Genomic DNA, 22,581 nt, shown 5'->3' on the forward strand with positions numbered 1-22,581 from the left:
TGTAAAAGTGCAATATCTGCGAAGCGCAATAAAACGAGGTATGCCTGTATAGGATTAAGGTTTAGATAATGACTTTTCAGCAGGGGTGGATCCTGGGGAGCGAGGTGGGTTGGGCTTTGGTGGCATAGTTGCCCCCCACCCCTTCATTCCTGATATACCCAAAGTTTAAACTAAATGCCTAGCGGTGGCAGTGGTTTTTCTATTCAGGCAGTGCTGATGGAGTCAATTGACTTCATGGCTCACCATAATCTATGTGATGCCTATTAATCCCTCTTCACTCCACATGTGTTAATAACCCTCTCCTTTGTAATAGTTTTAATGTTCAGTTAATCAAGAGATCCTCTCTCTTTTGTATTTCAGAGCCCTTCATACTATGTATGGTTCTAGCCAAAAACATAAATTCAGGGGTGGTAATATGAACTCGTATGAACTTTAACTCAGATGTGGCAGCGACTGACAGCAAATTGTTGAATGTTCTGTCAAGGTACTAAAGAAGGACAGAATTTGTTTTATGAGTCTTAAAAAAGATGTATATTTAACTGCCATGACTACAGGAATAATACAACAATATCGTTGACTACTTTGGCCTAGTTTATTGTGTTTTAAAAGTAATCTAGAAAATTAGTGCACATTCCAACAAAGTTGCATTTATTTTTGCTTTGATTTTAAACTGAATAATATAATGCTGAACCTTAGCATATTAGTAAATCTTTTAGTTTATTTTTAACTGGAGAAAAATGTTATGTTATATGTGAGGGTGAACCACAGCATCTTCCCCCTGCCTGCTGCTTTTCAAAAGCCTAAATTCCCCCATGCTTTTGAGAATTATAACATAGTATATACAAATGCCTGTTCAGTCAGGATATACACGTGCACACATACATATGCATATACAAACTTATGTATATACTTATAAAATAGTTAAAATAATAGTTTAATTAATAATAGGCTTTTCCAACTGGAATTTTCTTTAGTGTGATACATGATTTTCTTTTTTAAATTCAAAATCTGTGTGGCTTATCTTTAATCTCAAAATAGTTTATTTTTTGCAAATAGATACTTTTCTTCTACTAAGACACGTAGGTGGCATGCAGGTAGCTTTTAGCCCTCCAAAAGAGAGATCCTCATCCAGTGGTTAGCCATTAAGTGGTACATAGATGTCTAAGTATGATCCTATTCCATCCTGCTTACATTCCAGAAAAAGCATGAATAAAAAGTTGGGCAGATTTTCAGCCTTCTCCTGCCTGTTTTTTGTGGCCTAGTCCTAAGTCTATGATGGTGGAACACTGCAAAATTAATGGTTTTTCAGGGACTTGTGCAGGGTGCAATTGTATTTAATTAGTGACTGGGACATGGGTGGTCAGGTATGGTCACCTGGTTGAATCAGGCGAAGTCCAGAAACTGAATCCATGGGGAGCCAGGAGTCAAAGCTGGAGTTTGAGGTGAGTCAGGAGTCTAAGCCAGGGGACCAAATGAACAGTCTACAAGTCAGATGAATGGCACAGGGCCAGCTCTGAGGACTGAATTGGGCCCATGTAAGTCTTCCCTTCCCCCACGCCTGATCCAGTGCCTGTTCAGGCTGGTTCATGACTGTAGCACCTGTTCCAGCCAGTCCAGCACTCCAATACATGCATCTGTGATAGACTACCTGGTGTGGGCGCTGCATGTGGCTCACTACCTGATCTGTCTAGAGGGGGTTCCACATGTGGCACAGTCCCAGAGCAGCTAAAGTAAGTGCAGTGGGAACTGGATCCTGCATGTTAGTGCAGATGAAGGGTGTGCCATAGGTCCAATCAAATCTGCAGGGCAGGCCCTACACCATTCATATGGCACTTGGGCTGGTCCTGGGCCAGTTTTGTCAACCTGCTCCAGAGTGTCTGCAACTCCACTCAACTTGGTGTCATGCACAGATTTCTGAAGAATGCACTCAATCCCATTGTGCAAGTCATTAATGAAGATATGAAACAATACTGGACCCAGGACTGATTCCTGGGAGCCCCACCTCCACCATTGATTACTCTGGCTCTTGGATAAGTAGTTCAGGTGTGGGATTGCCTTGAAGACACTTTTCTTCGTGCTAGTTTGTTAAGTGATAAAATGGGATTCTGGACAAGTGTTAAAGGATTGACATAACAAGTAGGCCTGTGCGAGTCGGCAGCGATCTGATCTGGCTTCGGATCCTGCCGCTTCGGATGCTCTGGACCAGGTTTCTTCTTTGATCTGGCTGAAGCGGCTCTGAAGGTTTGGAGCCACCTTGGAGACCCAGCCATAGGGTATAATGGGGAATGAATGAAATATCTGTAACTTTGTTGTTTTTTGTCTGATTTGGATGATATGGGCAAGGACCCTGGTGAGGGTACTTGGTGTGCAGGTTCTTGTAGTGTGTCTTTTTCCCCTTCTCCCTCCACCTGTTTTTTTTTTATCCTTCTAGTCCAGGTGTGCTCCAGGGAGCAAAGGAGGCATACGTGGAGTCTGGATCTGCTGTTGTGACCTGCATGTCATGTGCCATGTTCATGTTTCTACCAGATGGTCAGGAGTACTTCATCTGCGCCAAGTGTAAGCTGGTGTCTATCCTGGAGGGGAAGATTCACAGATTGGAAGCATGGGTATCCCTTCTGCATTGCATCTAGGACCAGTAAGATTACTTGGACAAGAGTTACAAGAGGGGCCAAAGAGCAATGAGGTAAAGTGGCAGCGTGTATTTACTCAAAGAAGGAGGGGCTCCAGAACTGAAGAGGAATGGATTGAACTCAACAACCATGTTCAGGCACTCTGTAGTGGATCTGCTGAGGAAGACGCAGAGGAAGAGACTTATACAGGCATGAGGCAGAGGAGGCAGCAGCATAGAGAGCAGAAGTGCAAGGCCCTAAGGATAGGAGCTTCAGGACCAGTGCACCAAGAAGTAAGAGAAGAGTGGTAGTGGTTGGTGACTCCCTTCTGTGGGGGACAGAGGCACCAGTTTGGTATACAGGTGTGCTGCCTCTCTGGAGCCTGAATTCAGGACATCACAGAGAATCTACCAAAGCTCACCCTTTGGACCACTACCCCTTCCTACTTGTCCATGTATGCACCAGTGATATTCCCCAGGAATGACATTGTCCAGTTCAGAGATGAATATGTGGCTCTTGGCAGAAGGATTAAGGAGCTTTGAGCACAAAATGGTGTTCTCATTGAACCTTCCCATGGAAGACAAGGGTCCAGGCAGAGGCCATAGTAAGCTGGAAGTGAACACGTGGCTGACACAGTAGCATTGATATGAAGGTTTCAGCTTCTTTGACAATGGGTGGATGTTCTTGGGAAAAGAGCTTCTATCTAGAGATGGGATCCATTTGACAAGAACAGAGAAGAGCATCTTAGGGCATCATCTGGCCAATCTAGTAATGAGGGCTTTAAACTAGGTTTCACAGGGAATGGTGATCAAAACCTTCCAACAACAGAGCTTACAGTCCAGAAGGGAAAGGACTTAAACAATTGAACTCTGGGAAAAGGCCACAGAGCTACAGAACTGCAACAAGTGGGACAAAAGGAAGTGAGGATGTCAAAATGTAAAAACATACAATGCATGTATACAAATGCAAAATTTATGGGAAATAAACTAGATGAGTTGGAAGCTGCAGCCTGTGAAAACTGCAATCTGATTAGTATCACTGAGACCTGGTGGGACAGGTCTTGTTACTGAAATGTGAATACTGAAGGTTATACTCTGTTTCAGAAGGGCAGGGTTGGGAGAAAAGGCAGTGGTATTGCTTTGTACGTCAAAAACATACACACTTATTCTCCAGTTCAGGAAGATGGCAACACAGAATGCCTTTGGGTGAAGATGAAAGGTAAAAGATGATGCACTGATATAATGGTCGGGTTTTATTATAGGCTACCTAATCAGGAAGAGGAGATAGATGAAGCACTCTTTAAGCAGGTGACAGTTTTATGCAAAAGCTATGTATGGGATGGTACTGATAGGAAACTTCAATTTTCCAAATACCCGCTGGAAGAATAATATAGACAAACATAAAATGTCAAGGTAGTTTGAAACCTGTGTGGAGCACAATTTTGTCTTCCAGAAAGTGTAGTATACAACTAAGGGACCATCTCTCTTGGATCTTGTGTAACAGGAAAGAACTGGTGGAGGATGTGAAGGTGATGGGTAACTAGGGAGGAAGCAATCATAATACACTTGAATTCCAGATTATGAGACAAAGAAAGCATGAGGTCAATAAAATTAGGATGCTAGATTCCCAAAGGGTAGATTTCATCTGATTCAAGTAGCTAATAGGCATGATAACTAGGGGTGTGAGAAGCTTTGGGTGCTGTTTTGATTCAGAGGCGATTCAACCTGTTTCAGCAGCTGAATCTCTGAATATGAATTGAATCGAGACCAATAAAAGGGTCTGAATTGATTTGAAGCTCTCTGAATTGATTCAGAAAAGATTCGGAGAGCTTTGGCGGTTTGGGCAGTCCCCATTTGCTGCTGCAGGGAGTTGGACCTAGACTCTGTGTCAGTAAGTAGGGGGCAGAGGGGGAGCTGGAGGATAGGGGAAGAGAACATGGGGGGGACCCCTACTCGGCCCCATCCCCTGCCTGCTCCCCCAGCCCCTCTGAGTGCTTTTCTGACCCCCGCCTGCTCTCTCACCCCATCAATGGCTGCCCTGCCTAGCCCCAGCAACCTGATGATTTAATTAAAAAAAAAAAAGCCCTGCACTCACCAGCTGCTGCCAGGTGGGAGGTGATCCCTACTGCCCCCTACTGCATGGGAGGCTCTGCCACATGTCCATATCCCCCACCCACTCTCCCAGCCCTGTTAATAGCTGCCTTGCCTAGACCCAACTCCTGATTCTTAAAAAAAGACCCACAGTCACTGGCTGCTGCAGTGGCTCTTGGGGCTTCTGGGGGCTCATGGGGCTCATGGCAGAGCCCTGCACGCAGCATGGGGCACCGGGGGTCAGTGCGAATTGCTCCCCCCACTTGGGAGCAACTGGTGAGTGCGGGGCATTTTTTTTTTTAAGACCCAGGATGCTGGGCCTGGATGGAGCAGCATGGAGGAGGCTGGGAGAGTGGGTGGAGTATGGGGGCTCATGCACCAAGTGTGGGGCAGTGGGGGCCAGTGGGGATCACCCCTCCCCGCCTGGTAGCAGCTGGTGAGTGCAGGGATTTTTTTTTTGTTTTTTGTTTTTTGTTTTTTTTTTTTAAGAGCTGGGACATGGGGGCTGGGTGGGGCAGCCATTGACAGTGCTGGGCGAGTAGGCAGGGGATGGGGCCTCTCCAAATCAGATTCAGCTGAATCGATTCAGAACAGTGATTCAAATCACCAAATCAAATCACTGCCCCCCGAGTTAGCCAAATCTGAATCTGCAGTGAATAATTGCCACTTTGTGCAACCCTAATGATAGCAGGGGAGGATAGATTGAGTGGTAAAGGTGCCAGGAGGGCTGGACACTTCTGCAGGGCACAGTATTGGAAGATCAACAAGAAACTGTCCTGACACAGTGGAGACACAAGAAGAATGCCAAGAGACCAGTGTGGCTGCCCAAGCAATTTCTCAAATGCAAAGGAAAGCATATAGACAATAGAAGAATGGGCAGGTCACCAAGGAAATAGCAAGAAACTGGAGGGACAAAATCAGGAAGGCAGAGATAAAGAATGAGCTACACCTGGCAGAAGAGGTTAAAGACAACAAGAAGAGGTTCTACAAGCATGTTGGCCAGGAAAGGACCAAGTAAGCTGTGGGTCCTCTATTAACAAACCAGGGGGAACGCCTAACCAAAGATGCAAAGAAGGTGGAGCTCCTCAACAGCTTTGCCTCAGTCTTACAAAAAAGTTAATGTGCCAGACAGCTAGGGATTATCTGGGTAAGGAAGTGGGAAGCTGAAGTAGGAGATAAAACAGTCAGTCAGAGAGCTTTTGTTGGGTCTGAATTAATTCAAATTAGCAGTGCTGAATGAGCTTCATCTCAGGGTCCTGAAGGAATTGGCAGGGGAGATCTTGGAGTCCTTGGTAATCATCTTCATAAAATCATGGGAGACAGGCTTGGTACCAGAAGGCCCCTCCTTAAAAAAGCCGAGAAGGAGAACCTGAGGAACTACTCACCTTTAGCTTTACCTCAATACCTGAACATTTACTGGAACATATCTTACGGAAAGCCATTTGCAAGCATCTGGAGGACTAAAGACTGATCACAAGCAGGTAGCAGGGATTTATGAATAGCAAACTGTATCAAATAAACCTGATCTACTTCCTTGACAAAGTAACTGTTTGGATGGATGAAGAGAATGCTGTGGATATAGTGTATCTGGACTTCAGCAAGGCTTTTGACAAGGTCTCACATGACCTTCTCATAAACAAAAAGGAGAACTGTGGCCTGGATAAAACTACTACAGGATGGATAGATAACTTGCTCAATAGCTACAAGCAACGGGTTATTAATGGGTCTCTGTCAGAATGGCCCGAGGTTTCTAGCAAGTCCCACAGGGGTCTTGTTCTGGGCCTGGTGTTGATCAACATGCTTATTAATAATTTGGATGCTAGCATAGAAAGCTTCTTGAGCAAGTTTGTGGACGATACAAAACTGTGAAGGATTATGAATGTGGAGGATGTAATCACAATTCAGAAGGATTTCAACAGATTAGAAGGATGGGCTAGAGTTAACAGCCTGAAGTTCAATGCAGAAAGCTGCAAGGTGCTACATCTCAGGAGAAATAATCACAAATACAAGTACAAAATGGGGGACACCTGGCTGGACAGCAGCTCTATGGAGAAGGACTTGGGAGTCTTAGTTGACTACAGACTCAATATGCGTCTGCAGTGTGATGCAACTACACAAAAGGTCAATGCGATTTTTGGGCTGCATCAGCAGAAGCATTAGGTGCAAGTCATGGGAAGTTATAGTGTGTCTCTACTCAGCACTGGTTAGGCCTTATCTGGAGAACTGTGTGTGGTTCTGGGCTCCACATTTAAAAAGAATGCAGAGAAGTTAGAGGGTCTGGAGGCAGGCAACCAAGATGCAGATGTCATATGAGGAGAGGCTGAAGGAGCTAGGTATGTTCAGCTTGCAGAAAAGGCACTCGAGAAGGGACATAATCTCAGTCTTCATATACTTGAAGGGCCGCCATAAAGAAGAGGGAAAGCACCTTTTGTCTTCTGCTATGTAGAGAAAGACACAGACTAATGGCTTGAAGTTGCAGCAAAGTAAATTTAAATTGGATATCCAGAAAAAACTTCTTCACTGTGAGAATAGTGAAGCAGTAGAATAGACTGCCTAGGGAAGTTGTGGACTGTCTATCATTGGAAGTGTTCAGAAAGAGACTGGACAGTCATCATTGGTTAGGAATGATCTAGGTGTAGCTATACCTATTTTGTCCTGTGAGTATTTCCCATGCTTCTAGGCTTTGTTGATTACTCCTGCCTCCTCCCTTTTTTTCTGCTATATGTTTTTAAGCCTCCCCAGAGGCATTGGTTGTTGGCTACAGCTAAGGCTGGGGACTTTAACTGGGGTGTGCCAATTCTCCTGCTAGAAACAAAGCCAGAGGTTCCTGGCTAGAGGGTCTTGCCCCTCTGCTTGGAGTTAAACCAGTCATCATAGCTGGGGTCAGGGAGATCTTTTACCTCATGGTCAGATTGATATGGACAGTCAGGGATTTTGCCTTCCTTTGAAGCAGGTAGCGTGGCCATCTATCCAGGACCTCTTGACAACATTTTGTTGAAGCAGGACATCGGCTGCAATGGATCGTAAGCTTTACCTGTGCCAGGTTACAGTGTTAGGTCTGTGTTGTATCAGGCTACTGAGGTCACACTAACTGGTCTGTAATTCCTAGGATCCTCTTCCTTCTCTAAAGACAGTCCTTTATTTGCTTTTATTTGAGGTTCTGGACCTCATCCAACTTCAACAAGTTCTCAAAGAGGATAACCAATGGCCCTGAAATTACCTCAGCCAATTTCTTCACTACCCTATGGTATATCCCATGCACATCTTCTAATTTGAAAGCATCTAGCTTCTTTAAGTAATCCCTAACCTGTTCTGCCACTGTTCTAAGCTGTTCAGCTGGCAGCTGCCCCTAATTTATAAAGAATGAAGTAATAAAAGAATTAAATACTTCAACCTCTAGTCTGCATCATGTATAACAAGATTGTCTTCTGCAATGGTTTCTTTGATCTTCCTCTTACTTTTGACATATTTGTGGAATCCCTTTATATTGCCTTTTACATCCCTTGGCAGTTGCCTCTTAAATCATGCCTTCTGCTTTCTGATTTTTTCCCTGCATGCCTGTACAATATTTTTATACTAGTTGTGTTCACATTTTTTTACAAGTGGCCCAAACCTTAAAATTATAAACGGTCCAAGGGATGCATAGGAAATAATGAGCCGTGACAAGACTTGTCATTTATAAGACCTGACTATGCAGAGCTCCAGGTAATTAGACATTAACATGGGCTTCGTGGGCCACACCTGGCCTGTGGGCCATAGGTTAAGTACCTCTCTTCTATACTTTTTCCTAATAGTATGACCACGGTTCTACTTGTTGTTCGGATTCTGAAATAGCATGAATATTATTTGGTCAAAGGACTGTGTAAACTTGGGTATCTCAGGTAGACTAGGATCTGGGCCAGGGTTTGGCAAAAATGATAGTATTTGTTGCAGAAATAAAGTTTTATTCATGTTTACAGAATTTCTTTTATAAAAACCAGTGTTTTAATCTAATTTTCTATTAATATCTTATGTAAAAAATTCAGGCATGCATTTTTTATTTAAACAGAGGTAGTTTTCAGCCCATCCTCATAATTAATGATAAAGTGAGTAGCTATATATCATTTAAAAATTTAGATTGATCTTCTGAAATTTTACAAGATTTTTTTGAGCTCACATTTTTTAAAGTGGTCATATAAATATGAATATTATTTGATATTTATTTTTTCATAAAACTACTGGCATTGAAAAATAAGGTAGATCAGGGTGTCTAACATGGGCTGTGCACTAGATTTGGCCCTCAGAGCCTCTCTCTCCAGCTATGGGGCTACTGGAGGGTACCAGAAGTTGAACCCTTTGGCCCTGTTGGACATGGCCATCAGTGGAGAGCTTGGCTCACTGCTACCAGACTGCTCTCCTGCTGTCTCTGCCCCCTCCCTGTCTAGCCCTGGACTTCAACCACTGCTGGACACTATTCCTTCCACTGGAACCTGCACTGTCCTTATTCTAGCTGCCACCATACCCAGGACCACCACTGCCCTCTCCTGTCACTGCCCCTAGTGTGCCCTGAACTTCTGTCCCCACCTGACCCCATACCACTGCCATGGTAGCCATTGCAGTAAACCTCATGCCCCAGGTTGGATCCAGCCCACTAGGAGCACCTTAGTTCAGATCTGGCCTGGGTTCTCAAGTGAGTTTGACATCCCTGAGGTAGATTAATAGAATTGGCCATTTTTTGCACAAATTTCAGATTTTCATATGTAAATGTGGTAATGATGTAGGAAAATAGGCTGTAAAATGGCAAACATTCCACAGCACACAAAGGTTTCCTATGACTTGAGACACACATACAAACAGTAATTTGCAACACTGAAAAGACAGACAATATACTGGATAGTGTATTTTTGAAATGTAAAGTGGTCATTTTGCTTTCTACAGGTCATATCACAAATAGTAATTGTTAGTCTTTAGCAAGTGGACAAGTTAGTTTTTAGCAAAAGGGTCAGCAGCTTATACCATTTGTCCATGGCCAGGAGGCTTCAATGGGATTTGGTGATGAGGGACTTTAGCTGTGCTGTGCGTGCTCTCCCTGTATTCCAAATAGCCTGTCTGCTTCTGACCCAGGGTGGGTTGTTCTGGCAAGCAGGTAGAAAAGGTTGCCTACTTCTGCTTTATCAAATGCTTATAGTGATATGCCAAAGCAATGTAATGCTAAAACATTTTTCATTTTTACAATTTTTCTCTGTACTTTCTTTATTACGATACCAAAGTTTGCTTTTCTATAAATGCACTGATTCTAGCAGTATAGACTATTAAGTTAGGGTATGGGGGGGTGGGGGGGAGGACAGCTGAATTGTCTGAAAATGACATGTTAGACAAAGTTCGACATTCTCCTTTTATTAGTAAGACATTAGTAAATTCATTTTAAGACTTCAAAGTGCATCATATTGCAAACTTTGTAGTCACAATGATTTTTTAGATGCAGTTTGTTGATGCATAGTTAACATACATGAACTTCTTAAGATTTTCTTTTTTAACAGAACAATGAAAACGAAACACCGTTGCATTGTGCAGCTCAGTATGGACATTCAGAAGTAGTTGCTGTTCTACTGGAAGAGCTAGCAGACCCAACAATAAGAAACAACAAATTAGAAACTCCTTTGGATCTGGCAGCACTTTATGGGCGTCTACGGGTAGTAAAGATGATCATCAAAGCCTATCCAAATTTGATGAGCTGCAACACTAGAAAACATACACCTTTGCATCTTGCTGCACGTAATGGCCACAAAGCTGTTGTACAGGTGCTTCTAGAGGCTGGAATGGATGTCAGCTGCCAAGTTAGTGTGCAATTTTCTTTCTCCTTTATTATGTCCTATCTTACATGCAGCTACTTATTACTTCTTTTAGGATACAGGTATGGTATTTTTTGAGAAACTACAAATACAACAAATTTCTCGAAAATACTTTATAGATTCTGTTACACCTTCAGCAAATCAATAGGGGAAAAACAAGAAATCTGCACTGACAACGATTTGAATAGAAAACAGTGTATTCCACTGAAAATCATCATGGTGCTATACTGAGGGATGAATGTTATCCAACATCACTATACAATTTGTACTCATTCCTATGTAATCTTTATCATTTTGCATCTGCTTTGACTTTTCCTAAACCAGTTTTATATGCAGTATCACTATGGTTTATTCACTATACTTTTTAAATGTAGTTTGTCCTCAAATCATTATATGGTAGCTTACCTAGTTTTAATGAGGAATGGAAAATATTCACTGTTTTGTAATGGCATGCTGTTTGCCATTTATATAACAAAATTAGAATTGCCTTGTAAATTGCCCTAACTTTTCTAATCAGTTTTGATGTTAGCCTTTTATTTCTTTTAACTTCGGTTTCTACTGTGATTGCCCTGTGGTTCATTATTATTTATTTTACCAACACTATCCATCTTCTCCATCAATGAGTTCGCTTCCTTGTGCATTTTGGTACACTGCCAAGTTAGCTTTATCTGAATTTTTAACTTATTACTTCTATAACCTCTGAAAACTTCTTTGTTGATGATTACTGTCAGTTCATTAAACTGAACAGAGCATACCGTATCTGTCTATTAGTTAAAACTGAACTCATCTGTTTTAATATTCATTAAATTGCTCTGCATCACTGATTGGGAAAGAACAATGCAAACATATAATCCCATGTGGTAAATTAAATTGTACACATTCATAGGCTTTATACAAATTCATTTTTAGCAGCAATAAAGAACTCCCAGAATGTAGAGAGACAATTATAGAAGTATCTGCAATCTCCATTGTAATCGTAAACATTTATTTGTTTAAATGGAAGCTTTATTTTAGCCACTTTTTCGCTTTAATACTCCCTGAGCATTTTTAATCATAGCAAATATTTGGACTAGTAATAGACAACACTTAACTTTTGATTGAATTAATCACACATTTTATTCATTTCCCAGGTCTATCCAATATCCTTCAGTCTGAAATTATTTAGAAGTGGGCAGTACAAATCAGCTTCACCTGTTTATGCTTTGAAGTTTTCATTTTAATTGAAACGTATGAAAAATGCACGGGTTTTGGTGAGCAATAGACTTTGGGCCCTTAGTAAAAAATAAGTTCACGCACAGTTCAGTGTCTTAATGTAAGAGCTACTTGTATAGTTGTAAAGACCTGTAACAATTTAGCCCTCTGTTTATCCAATATTTAATCTAAACCTGTGTTGACATTCCCCCAACCTGTTTTCTTAACAGTGACACTTCCAGCTGGTGAGTCTATTTCTTCCCCAAACATTTTCCTTTTTCTGTCATGTATTTGTGGGGCCCATTTCCTGAATCAATTTGCAAAGCTAGTACCCTTCCTTTCAGTTCACCTCCTGAAACTCACATTTATTATGAGGTCAAACAGTAAACTCCATACCGATAAAGCTAGACCAGTGGCCTGTTTAGAGATTAATTAAAAACTCTTGTTTCCTTATTAAATAATAATAACAACAACTTCAAAAGCTTGCAGTTAATAGGGGTGTGTGAAACAGGTCATATTTGATTCAGATTCAGATATGGCCCAAACTGGGGACAGTGATTCAATTTGTTGATTTGGATCTCTGTCCCTGGTTTGATTCAGCTGAATCCAAATCTGAAGATTCGATGCTGATTTGGAGAATCAGCAATTCATCCATAGACACAGCTTTAAATGTTTTTTCTGTATACCTCAAGGTACCAGGCACGGCTCATGAACGCTGGAATTCTGGGGCAGATGCAGCATCCCATGGGAGTGTGGGGGGCCTCCTGTGTGCTCAGCAGCGAACTGGAAGTGGATCAGAAGTACTTCCAGTCCACTTCTGGGTCCTCCACTGAGCACGCTGGGGGCTTCCCTCTGCCCCCTCCCAACTCAGTGATTCATAGTTTCATAGTTTCTAGGGTCAAAAGGGACCTGAGCAGATCATCTAGTCCGACCCCCTGCCATGGCAGGAAAGAGTACTGGGGTCAAATGACCCCAGCAAGATGTTCATTTAACTTCCTCTTAAACACCCCCAGGGTAGGAGCCTGCACCACTTCTCTTGGAAGCTGGTTCCAGACCCTAGCCGCCCTGACTGTGAAGTAGCGCCTCCTGATATCTAACTTAAACCTACCCTCTACCAGCTTGTGACCGTTATTCCTGGTCACTCCTGGCGGTGCTCGGGGAAACAGTGACTTCCCCAATGCCTGCTGATCCCCCCTGACTAATTTATAACAGGCCACAAGATCCCCCCTCAGCCTTCTCTTTTGGAGGCTGAACAGGTTCAGGTCCCGCAGCCTGTCCTCATAGGGCCTGCCCCGTTGTCCCTTGATCATACGAGTGGCCTTCCTCTGGACCCTCTCCATGCTGTCCACATCCCTCTTGAAGTGCGGCGCCCAGAATTGGACGCAATACTCCAGCTGCGGCCTGACCAGTGCCGCATAGAGGGGGAGGATCACCTCCTTGGACCTGCTCGAGATGCATCTCTGGATGCATGCCAAGGTGCAGTTGGCCTTCCTAACTGCCTCTCCACACTGCCGGCCCATGTTCATCTTGGAGTCAGTGATGACCCCCAGATCCCTTTCCGCCTCCGTGCTGACAAGAGGGGAGTTCCCTAACCTGTAGGTATGATGCCGGTTGTTCCTCCCCAGGTGCATCACCTTGTACTTGTCTGTGTTGAAACCCATCCTATTCTCATCTGCCCACCCTTGTAACCTGCCTAGGTCTGATTGTAGCCTGTTGCATCCTTCCAATGTTCCCACATCCCCCCACATCTTAGTGTCATCAGCAAATTTTAACAGGGTGCTTTTTACCCCCTCATCCAAATCGCTGATGAAGATGTTGAACAGTGTGGGCCCGAGGACTGCGCCCTGCGGAACCCCACTGCCCACGTCCTTCCAGGTAGAGAAGGACCCATCTACTACCACCCTCTGGGTGCGGCCCTCCAGCCAGTTGGCGACCCATTTGACTGTGTGGGCGTCTACACCACAGCCCCCCAGTTTCTTGATGAGAACAGGGTGAGAGACAGTGTCAAAAGCCTTCCAGAAGTCCAGGAAGATTATATCTACTGCTACCCCTGCGTCTAATGATCTGGTGATCTGATCGTAAAAGGCCACCAGGTTGGTCTGAGAGGACCTTCCACTGATGAACCCATGTTGGTTGCCCCTAAGCATGCAGTCTCCTGCTGGCCCCTCCTGGATGTGTGCCAGCATAATTTTCTCGAACAGCTTGCCTAGGATCGAGGTGAGACTAACCGGCCTATAGTTTCCTGGGTCCTCCTTCCTGCCTTTTTTGAAGTTGGGGACCACGTTGGCCCTCTTCCAGTCCTCCGGTACCTCACCAGAGCACCACGAGTGCTCGTAAAGCTGTGCCAGGGGACTTGCAATGACCTGGGCCAGTTCCTTTAGAATTCTAGGGTGGAGATCATCCAGGCCGGCTGACTTGAATACGTCCAACCCCTCCAGAAGCTCCCTAACTAAATCCTTGCTAACCCGTGGCCCAGGTGTGCCTCCCCTGGGGCCCGAGGGGGGCCCAGCAGGGAGGTGGTTGTTCTGGTCTCTACTTAGGAAGACGGATGGTGCCCCCCCAGATCCAGGAAGCACCAGTTGTCAAGCTGGAGGAGTGCGGCGGGGGAGGGAAGACTCCCCGGCACACTCCCTGGTGGACCTGGAAGTGGACAAGAAGTGCTTTTGATCCACTTCTAGGTCTGCAACCAAGCATACTGGGGACCATCCCCCCATGCTTCTGTGGGATGCTCCATCCACCGCACTGGTACCTAGAGGTATGTAGAAAAAACATTTAAAGCTGTGTCTATGTCTGAATCGCCGAATCTCTCCAAATCAATTCGGAGAGTTCAGGGAAATTAAAGGGTCTCCTGATTCAATTTGGATTTGGAAATTCAGCCACTGAATCAAGCCAAATCGAATCAGGGACCGAAGCTTTGCTGAAGCACAGCCCTAGCAATTAAGTCTGCAAATTGTACACACGGCTGATTTATATGTCCTTATATTCTTTAATGTTATTACCTGTAACTTTCCTCACCTTTTCTCTTTGATTGTTTCAATGTCCCACTTTCAGGTGTGGCCTGTTTTTACTGAACCTAGGTGCTGTCTTTTACTATATGCCTGTTATAAGGGAACCTCAAGCCTAATTATGCTGTGTAGAAAATGGTACTTATTGGAATTGTTCCATATTTCATTAGCACAGAGGAGAGCAAAATATATTCTATTGCCCTATGAAATATGGTTGGCATCCATCACAATAAATGTCCTTTTAAGGAGGATTTCTAGTCACACTAAGAACACTTACTTTATAGGGAACATACTCCTAAAGGGCACAAAATCCTGCATGGAGTAAGATAGAGAAAACTGATCATAAGTCTTGAATTTATTTGCTATAGTATAGAAAATAAAATTATGTTAGTATATTTGCAGATCAGTTATGAATGCAAAAGCACTGCCCTTAAGAATTCTGGTTTATCTCAAGTACAGTAATGCAGAAACGAAATACAGCACCTATTTTCAGTTACCAACATTTATTTGAAACTATACTTCTTGCTCCTGAAGAGCTGTGTAATACTTAATGTTGTGTTGCATGCCATGTTGCACCAGAAAGGTATATGATTTGTGTTACTGCAAGACAGTAACATTCTGAAAAAAACAGGATGACAAAACGTATTCTTTTGTTTCACAGGATAAAGGTATTTTTTCCATCATAGCAAGAATTGTATGCACGACACTGACCCCCATCTACCCAAATGCACTCCTTGGAGGAAGCAAAACTGAAACAAAATAATCCTTTAACTAACTAATCAAAATAAAGCACAAGGAAAACTAAAACAAACCCCAAGTTTTTACCTCAAAAGGGAGAGGAGCCAAAGGTTCCAGGAAGTTCATTAGAGTTTTTACTATAGCTGTAAATTTTATATGAAAGGAACACGATGACTTTGATGATGAGCAGCATTGCTTTCTCTACTTTTTGTTGCCAGTGCTGCAAATTTTATTCAATTTTATTCATTGTCTTCACCAGGGATTTTAATAATAATTTAGTAATACAGAACTGGAGGATCAGGGCCTACATATACTGTATCTTATGTTTGTTTGTTAGCTATTTTTTCAATAAGAGTGCCTCCATTTCTTTGTGCTTTAACCTTGAAGCAATGGATTATTTAAATAAATATTATTAGGAATTGTTCTTGCCCAGTCAATGGTTTTAATTAAGATAAAAGAGAGCAAGAAGTAAATATTTTTTATCCAAATATATTGTTTTTGAAAGGATTCCTTGGTATTTTATTTTACTGTTTTAATGCTCTCATAATGCTCTTTTCCAGACAGAAAAGGGAAGTGCACTACATGAAGCTGCTTTATTTGGAAAGGTGGATGTAGTACGTATTTTGCTAGAAACAGGTAAACCTAATTACATTATATTTGTTTTTTTAGACTAAGAAATGTCCTTCATTTCAAAAAGTGCCTTTTCTCTTCAGTCTTCTGTTCCAACCCAGATGCTTAGGTTGACAACAGACAGAGATGGTATGTATGCTGAGACATTTTGATGACATTATCTTTACATATTAGAGGTTTGCCAACTTCTAGAGAACAAAGATGAACATGTAATAGGCCACAAGGTGCTCTGAAAGTTTCTAGTCACATGCTGGTGTTCAGTTGCCAAGGGCAGTCTTCTTGTACAGTAAGCCGGGCCTTCTACTTCAAGGGTAGGAAGCGATCACTTGTCCAGGCATATGGTAGATCCTAAGAGAGGTTCTTCACCCTTCAAAGTGGGTAGGAGACAAGGAGATAAAAGGAATTATATGGTTAGGTTAAAACCTTTTTTTATATCCAGCATCCCTCAATTGTGGTGTTGTCCCAAGAACACTGGTTTCCTAAGACACCTCAAGGCAAGGAAGTTTAGGTAAATAAAAGAAATTATTTTATGGGCTTATATGTCCCCTGCTGAACAAGACATGTTATATATTAGCTCATATACACAGGGGAGAGAGAAAGTGGATCTTAGCCCCTCCAGAAGTATCCTTGCTAAATTTAGGTTTACAGGTTGTGGGCAAGGAGAGGTCCTCCATCATCTGCTAGCAGGGGAAATTTCCCAGATCCTGCCTTACAGATGGGAACAGGTTGTTGAGCTCAGATCTCTCCAAGGTGACATTATCTTTCAGATTATGGCTCATACCTTGGCCTGAAGGCATCATTCTGAAAGATGGGGCTGTACACTGGAAACATCTCTCTTACCTCTGCACCCCATCATGTTGTTGGCTATAACAAGAAAAGTATGGAAATGAAGGAAGTGGGTGTTAGTTTAATATTAGGGGGGATGATCCCTTAATTGATTAAAAACTTGGCAAGCGTGTGATGGGTCTTTGGTAACAATTTTTTTCCTTTAAAAAAAGGGTAGGTTTCCATCCTGCCAGAGGATTTGGAAGTATCTGAAGCCCAAGGTTGAAAAATCTGGGTTGAAGGATACTTTCCAGTAATAAGGCTTTTGAATGATTCAAAGGTTTTGAAACTGATCTGGCTAATTTGACCTGGTACACGAAGAATTTTCATAAATATAATTGCGATAGGTTTCCATCAGCTTTTTTGGCACCTAGGGGGGAAGGGAGGGGGACATGTTGGAGATTTCTCTGGCTTCTCTGAATCCCAGCCTGGTATTACAGTACCTCCAGGCCTGGTGCTCATTTTCTTCTGGGGGGGGCACCGCCCATTTTTTTCAAGGGCCTCACACAAAAAAAAAAGAAAGAAAAAAAGATAGGGTTTCCGTCAGTATTTTTGCCCAATATGGGCCATGTGTTTTATAGTCATGCTCAATGTTGGCTGCATTTAATCAACTTCATAGTTGGTTTCCATTACTGAGCACATGCTGCTTTTTGCAGCCGTTTATTAACATTGTATTTAATGAGATTTCCTTGTATGTGAATGTAAGATGAGGAGCTTTTTTTTCCATGCTGATTGGGCAGCAAAAACCTTGTTTTACATTTGAGTAAATACAGTAATTGTTTTAACTACTTATATATCATAACTCTTCCCAATAAAACTTATAAAAATGTAAACATTTTATTAGCTATTCATTTGAGTGAGGCTGTATATCCAAACCCACTGATCTGATGACCCACTGACTTGCTTTCCTTTGATCATATTTATTTTCATTATTGAATGAATAAACTTATTTTGAGCCATGAATAACATTACTATAATTGTCTCCTAGTCTTTCATTTTCCTCTGTTTAATCAGTGTTAATTTCTGTGACGTTATACCTTAAGTAAAATCACAGCCTGTACATGGATTTTACTGTACTTTTGAACCTAGAAACTTTGGTTTCACTGCAAAACTTTAAAAAATGATACTCTGGAAAGAACAAGAAACATGTACAATACATTTTATCTGACATACCAAGGACAGAGTTCAAACTTGCAGGTCATGACTATCACTGACTTTCAGTAGCCATAGCACAGTTACTTGAGCCACCAAATTACTGTAGCAACGTTCTACCTGGAAACTGTCTGGCTGCTAGTGCAACCCTAGTCATGCTGCACATGAGTATTTCAGTTTGTTGCCTGACTTTGGCACATGCTAACTTGAAGTTCCAAAGTTAATAGCTTTTTCAGCATTGCTTCCAAAAAAGGGGCACAGGTGCAATGCACCAGCTACCTAAATCCCAAGTGAATAAAATCAATTTGGAGAGGATTACAGTCTAATTGTGCCCAGAAATATTAGAACAATGTGTTGATTTCTGTACCAGGAAGCAGTGCTGAAAATTACCTGTAGCAGAGTGGTTTGTTCCATTACACTTGTAAAACTGCTTGTAACCAATTTACAAGACAGTTGAGCTTAATGTACTACATTTATAGTTTGCAATACTTGGGCTTAACTGCTTCGCTTTCAATAGAACACAATAATTTTCTTTTTCAGGAATTGATGCCTACATAAAGGACAGTTTAGGTAGAACAGTTTTAGATATTCTTAAAGAACATCCATCTCAGCAATCACTCCAAATTGCTGCTCTACTTCAAGGTAAGTCATTCAAGTTACCCTGTGGCCGAATGAAAGTTAATTGAGAATAGCAAAATCTCTTTTTTTCTGATATTACCTATAATTTTCCTACTACAAATTAAAAAGACAGCTGTACATGCTTATTGTCTTCTACATACACAAAATTCAATGGTTGCATTTTGCTGTACAGAGTGCAATGGTGCATCTTTTCCTTCCTTTGATAACAAGATGTAAAAAGTTACACTAATGCGATGAGTTGGTTTGCATGGCTCCTTGCACATTAATCTGTAAAATTAACTGTGTAATATTTCATATCAATTTCACTAAAATGTATGATTTTCATTACTATAGAAGCTGGTTGTTAATTTTAGTAATATAGCTGGTTGAAAAAGACAAAAAAAATCACAAATCCATTTATTAATCTTTTAGTGAAATTTAGTCTTTTTTGAAACCTGAAAAACTTTAGATCAGCTGTAATTACAGTTTCTATAATTACTCTGATGATAGTAATATTATAATTTCTGTAAAGTGACTTTCTATACAAGACTGTCATTCTTGATCTTGGTTCCTTAATGTGAGACTGATGGAATACAAATATTTAAGAATGGTTCATGAAACATATTTCAGGCTTGCAATTGAATGCTGGGTACCATCCCTTCCAGAGGGTGCATTTTGCCTTCTGATTGTAAAAATCAGCTCTCACTTGATTGTCATTGGAAAAGAAGCTCTGTATTGCAGATTTTTGTTCCATCTTTATTTTTGGTGTCAGGACATGCTTAGAATGCCACATAAGGTAGCTCACTATGATTGCCTAAATTTCATATGCAGTGGTTGTTTCAAGCATTTCAGTACGTTTCTCTACTCTGTTGCATACCACAGCATATTCCCACCTGCATTTTTTTTCTCTGGCACTGTTGTATCAAATTCGACATTTATCTGATCTCTTTAGCGTAGTACTCCTGTGGTAAGTTTGCAAGAAATTGCATATATTAGCAAGTTTTCTTCAAAGTGCTCCTGAAGGAAAAAATGTCATGTTTATTGGCATATCAGCACCTGAATATGGCTCTGCAGTGTGTCTCTTTTTTGTGAATCAGAACTTTCTCTGAGTATTAAGTCACTCATTGGCTTCAAGCCATATCAGTATGACACCACTGTGCCCCTAATGCACACAAAGCACTGATACGTGGAAATGATAAATTACAAGGACATGAACACAAAGAAGACATGAGCACCCTCACACCTTCCTTGTGGCACTCCATTGGTACTCTGATATGTTTTTAGCTTGAATTCAGTCTGGAGTTTAGTTCACTCATGATAAAACTTGAGTGAGTGAAGAGTGCTGAGCAGCAGTTAGTGTTAAAAATGCTTTGCTAGTTCTGCTAAACATAAGCCCAGTTTCCTGTTCATAAACTAATAGAGTAACTCTCCCATAGAAGTGTTATATGGGTATTCCTGTTGAAGCTGAAGCCTGTGTTGAGCATTGTGATCTTCTGATGAAGCATCTAACAAAGTAGTTTGTTACCTACGGAAGATCATACCTCTCTTAACCAGTTAGCTCAAGGGTGGCAATTATTTTGTCTGGAGGGCCGCTTAATGAGTTTTGGCAAGCGGTCAAAGGCTGCATGGGTAGCCCTGCCCCTTGACAGCAACCCCACCCCCTGGCTGCCATGGAGGAGCTGACAAAATGGCTACTAGGTTCTTATAATGCTTGGCCCGGGAGAAGGGACCAGTCACGATTTCTGAGGGTTTTTTTGTTTCTTCTTCTTCTTATTATTTTTTAACAATAACTAGATGTCTAAACTTGTTCATACAATAACAGTTTGCAAAGGGGGAAAGAGAGAGAGGGACACAGAGGTAGAGAGTATTGCAATTGCTTCAACACACAGGGTGTCTGCTGGGTCATGAGGTTCAGGTTAACTCCCTTGCTTTCAAAACTACTTGGTAGTAGTCTTGGGGTGGCTGAGTTAAACCCTAGTCCCAGACCTGGTTTGATGAGCTTTAGTTAAATCCCCTTCAGTGGCCATTTTTAAACTCGCATGGGCTTACTCCACCCTAGAGTACTGAGGGAATTGGCTGAAGTCATTGCAGGATCCTTGGCATGGCTTTACAAGCACTCGTGGTGCTCTGGAGTGGTGCCAGAGGACTGAAAGAGGGCCAATGTGATTCCCATCTTCAAAAAGGGGAAGAAGGAGGACCGGGGAAACTATAGGCCAGTTAGTCTTACCTCGATCCTGGCCAAGCTTTTTGAGAGAATTCTTCTGGTGCATATCCACGAGGGGCCAGCAGGGGAGATTATGCTTAGAGGCAACCAGGATGGGTTCATTAGAGGCAGGTCCTGTCAGACCAACCTGGTGGCCTCCTATGACCAGATCACCAAATCCTTAGATGCAGGGGTAGCAGTGGACATAGTCTTCCTGGACTTCAGGAAGGCCTTCGACACTGTCTCTCACCCCGTTCTCATTAAGAAACTGGGGGGCTGCGGTGTCGACACCTACACAGTCAAATGGGTCGTTAACTGGCTGGAGGGCCACACCCAGAGAGTGGTGGTGGATGGGTCATTTTCAAGTTGGAGGGATGTGGGCAGTAGGGTCCCCCAGGGCTCGGTCCTCGGGCCCGCACTGTTCAACATCTTCATCAGTGACTTGGATGAGGGGGTACAAAGCACCCTGTTCAAATTTGCTGATGACACTAAGATGTGGGGGGATGTGGGCACACTAGAAGGGAGGAATAGTCTGCAATCGGACCTAGACAGGTTACAGGGGTGGGCGGATGAGACTAGGATGGGATTCAGCACTGACAAGTGCAAGGTGATGCACCTGGGGTGGAACAACCAGCACCATACCTACAGGTTAGATAACTCCCCTCTTGCCAGCACGGAGGCGGAAAAGGATCTTGGAGTCATCATTGACTCCAAGAGGAACATAGGTCGGCAGTGTGGGGAGGCAGTTAGGAAGGCCAAACGTACCTTGTCATGCATCCACAGATGCATTTCATGCAGGTCAAAAGAGGTGATCCTCCCCCTCTATGCGGCCCTGGTCAGGCCTCAGCTGGAGTACTGCATCCAGTTCTGGGCGCCGCACTCCAAGAGGGATGTGGACAACATGGAGAGGGTCCAGAGGAGGGCCACTCGCATGATCAGGAGGCAGCAGGGCAGGCCCAATGAGGAGAGGGTATGGGACATGAACCTGTTCAGCCTCCACAAGAGAAGGCTAAGGGGGATCTAGTGGCCTGTTACAAACTAGTCAGAGGGGACCAACAGGCACTGGGGAAGTCCCTGTTCCCCTGAGCATTGCCAGGAGTGACCAGGAATAAGGTTCACAAGCTGGCAGAGGGTAGATTTAGGCTAGATATCAGGAGGCGCTAGTTCACTGTTAGGGTGGCTAGGGTCTGGAACCTACTTCCAAGAGAAGTGGTGCTGGCTCCTACCCTGGGGGTCTTTAAGAGGAGGCTAGATGTACACCTTGCTGGAGTCGTTTGACCCCAGTACTCTTCCCTGCCATGGCAGGTGGTTGGACTTGAGGATCTACTCAGGTCCCTTCTGACCCTAGAAGCTATGAAACTATACATATGATGCTGTGGCAATGCTAGGGTATTCTTAGAACACAGAACAGATGTGCTTAATTGAGTCTGCTTTGATATGTTCTAATTGGAACACATATGAGCATGTGTATAAGCACCCTTAGGTGCCACCCTGTATTACCTTCTGCCTGACTGGAGACTAATAGAGCTAACCACCTGTCTGCTCATTAGGATCTTGGAAAATTTAATCCAAGCTTAGCTAAGTTCCAGCTCATTGGATAGGAAAGAACCTCTGCACAGGATACAGGGCAGGGATGGAAAAATTCCAGCCCATGGGCTGGATCTGGCTGGCAGTAAACTCCATTTTCCA

General features: G+C 42.8%; 1 protein-coding gene across 3 annotated transcripts in view; it reads left to right on the forward strand.

The window, feature by feature from the left end:
* ANKS1B (ankyrin repeat and sterile alpha motif domain containing 1B) overlaps positions 1 to 22,581 on the forward strand; it is an 845,363-nt gene that overhangs the window by 116,800 nt on the left and 705,982 nt on the right. For all 3 annotated transcript variants that reach the window (XM_090042850.1, XM_090042851.1, XM_090042852.1), the window contains 3 exons: positions 10,219 to 10,515; positions 16,025 to 16,100; positions 18,612 to 18,713. In XM_090042850.1, the coding sequence (XP_089898976.1) occupies positions 10,219 to 10,515; positions 16,025 to 16,100; positions 18,612 to 18,713 (475 nt within the window). The remainder of the gene's footprint in view (positions 1 to 10,218; positions 10,516 to 16,024; positions 16,101 to 18,611; positions 18,714 to 22,581) is intronic.

Source organism: Crocodylus siamensis, chromosome 4 (assembly GCF_052110815.1).
Source record: "Crocodylus siamensis isolate JL-2025a chromosome 4, ASM5211081v1, whole genome shotgun sequence".
Lineage (NCBI taxonomy): Eukaryota > Metazoa > Chordata > Crocodylia > Crocodylidae > Crocodylus > Crocodylus siamensis.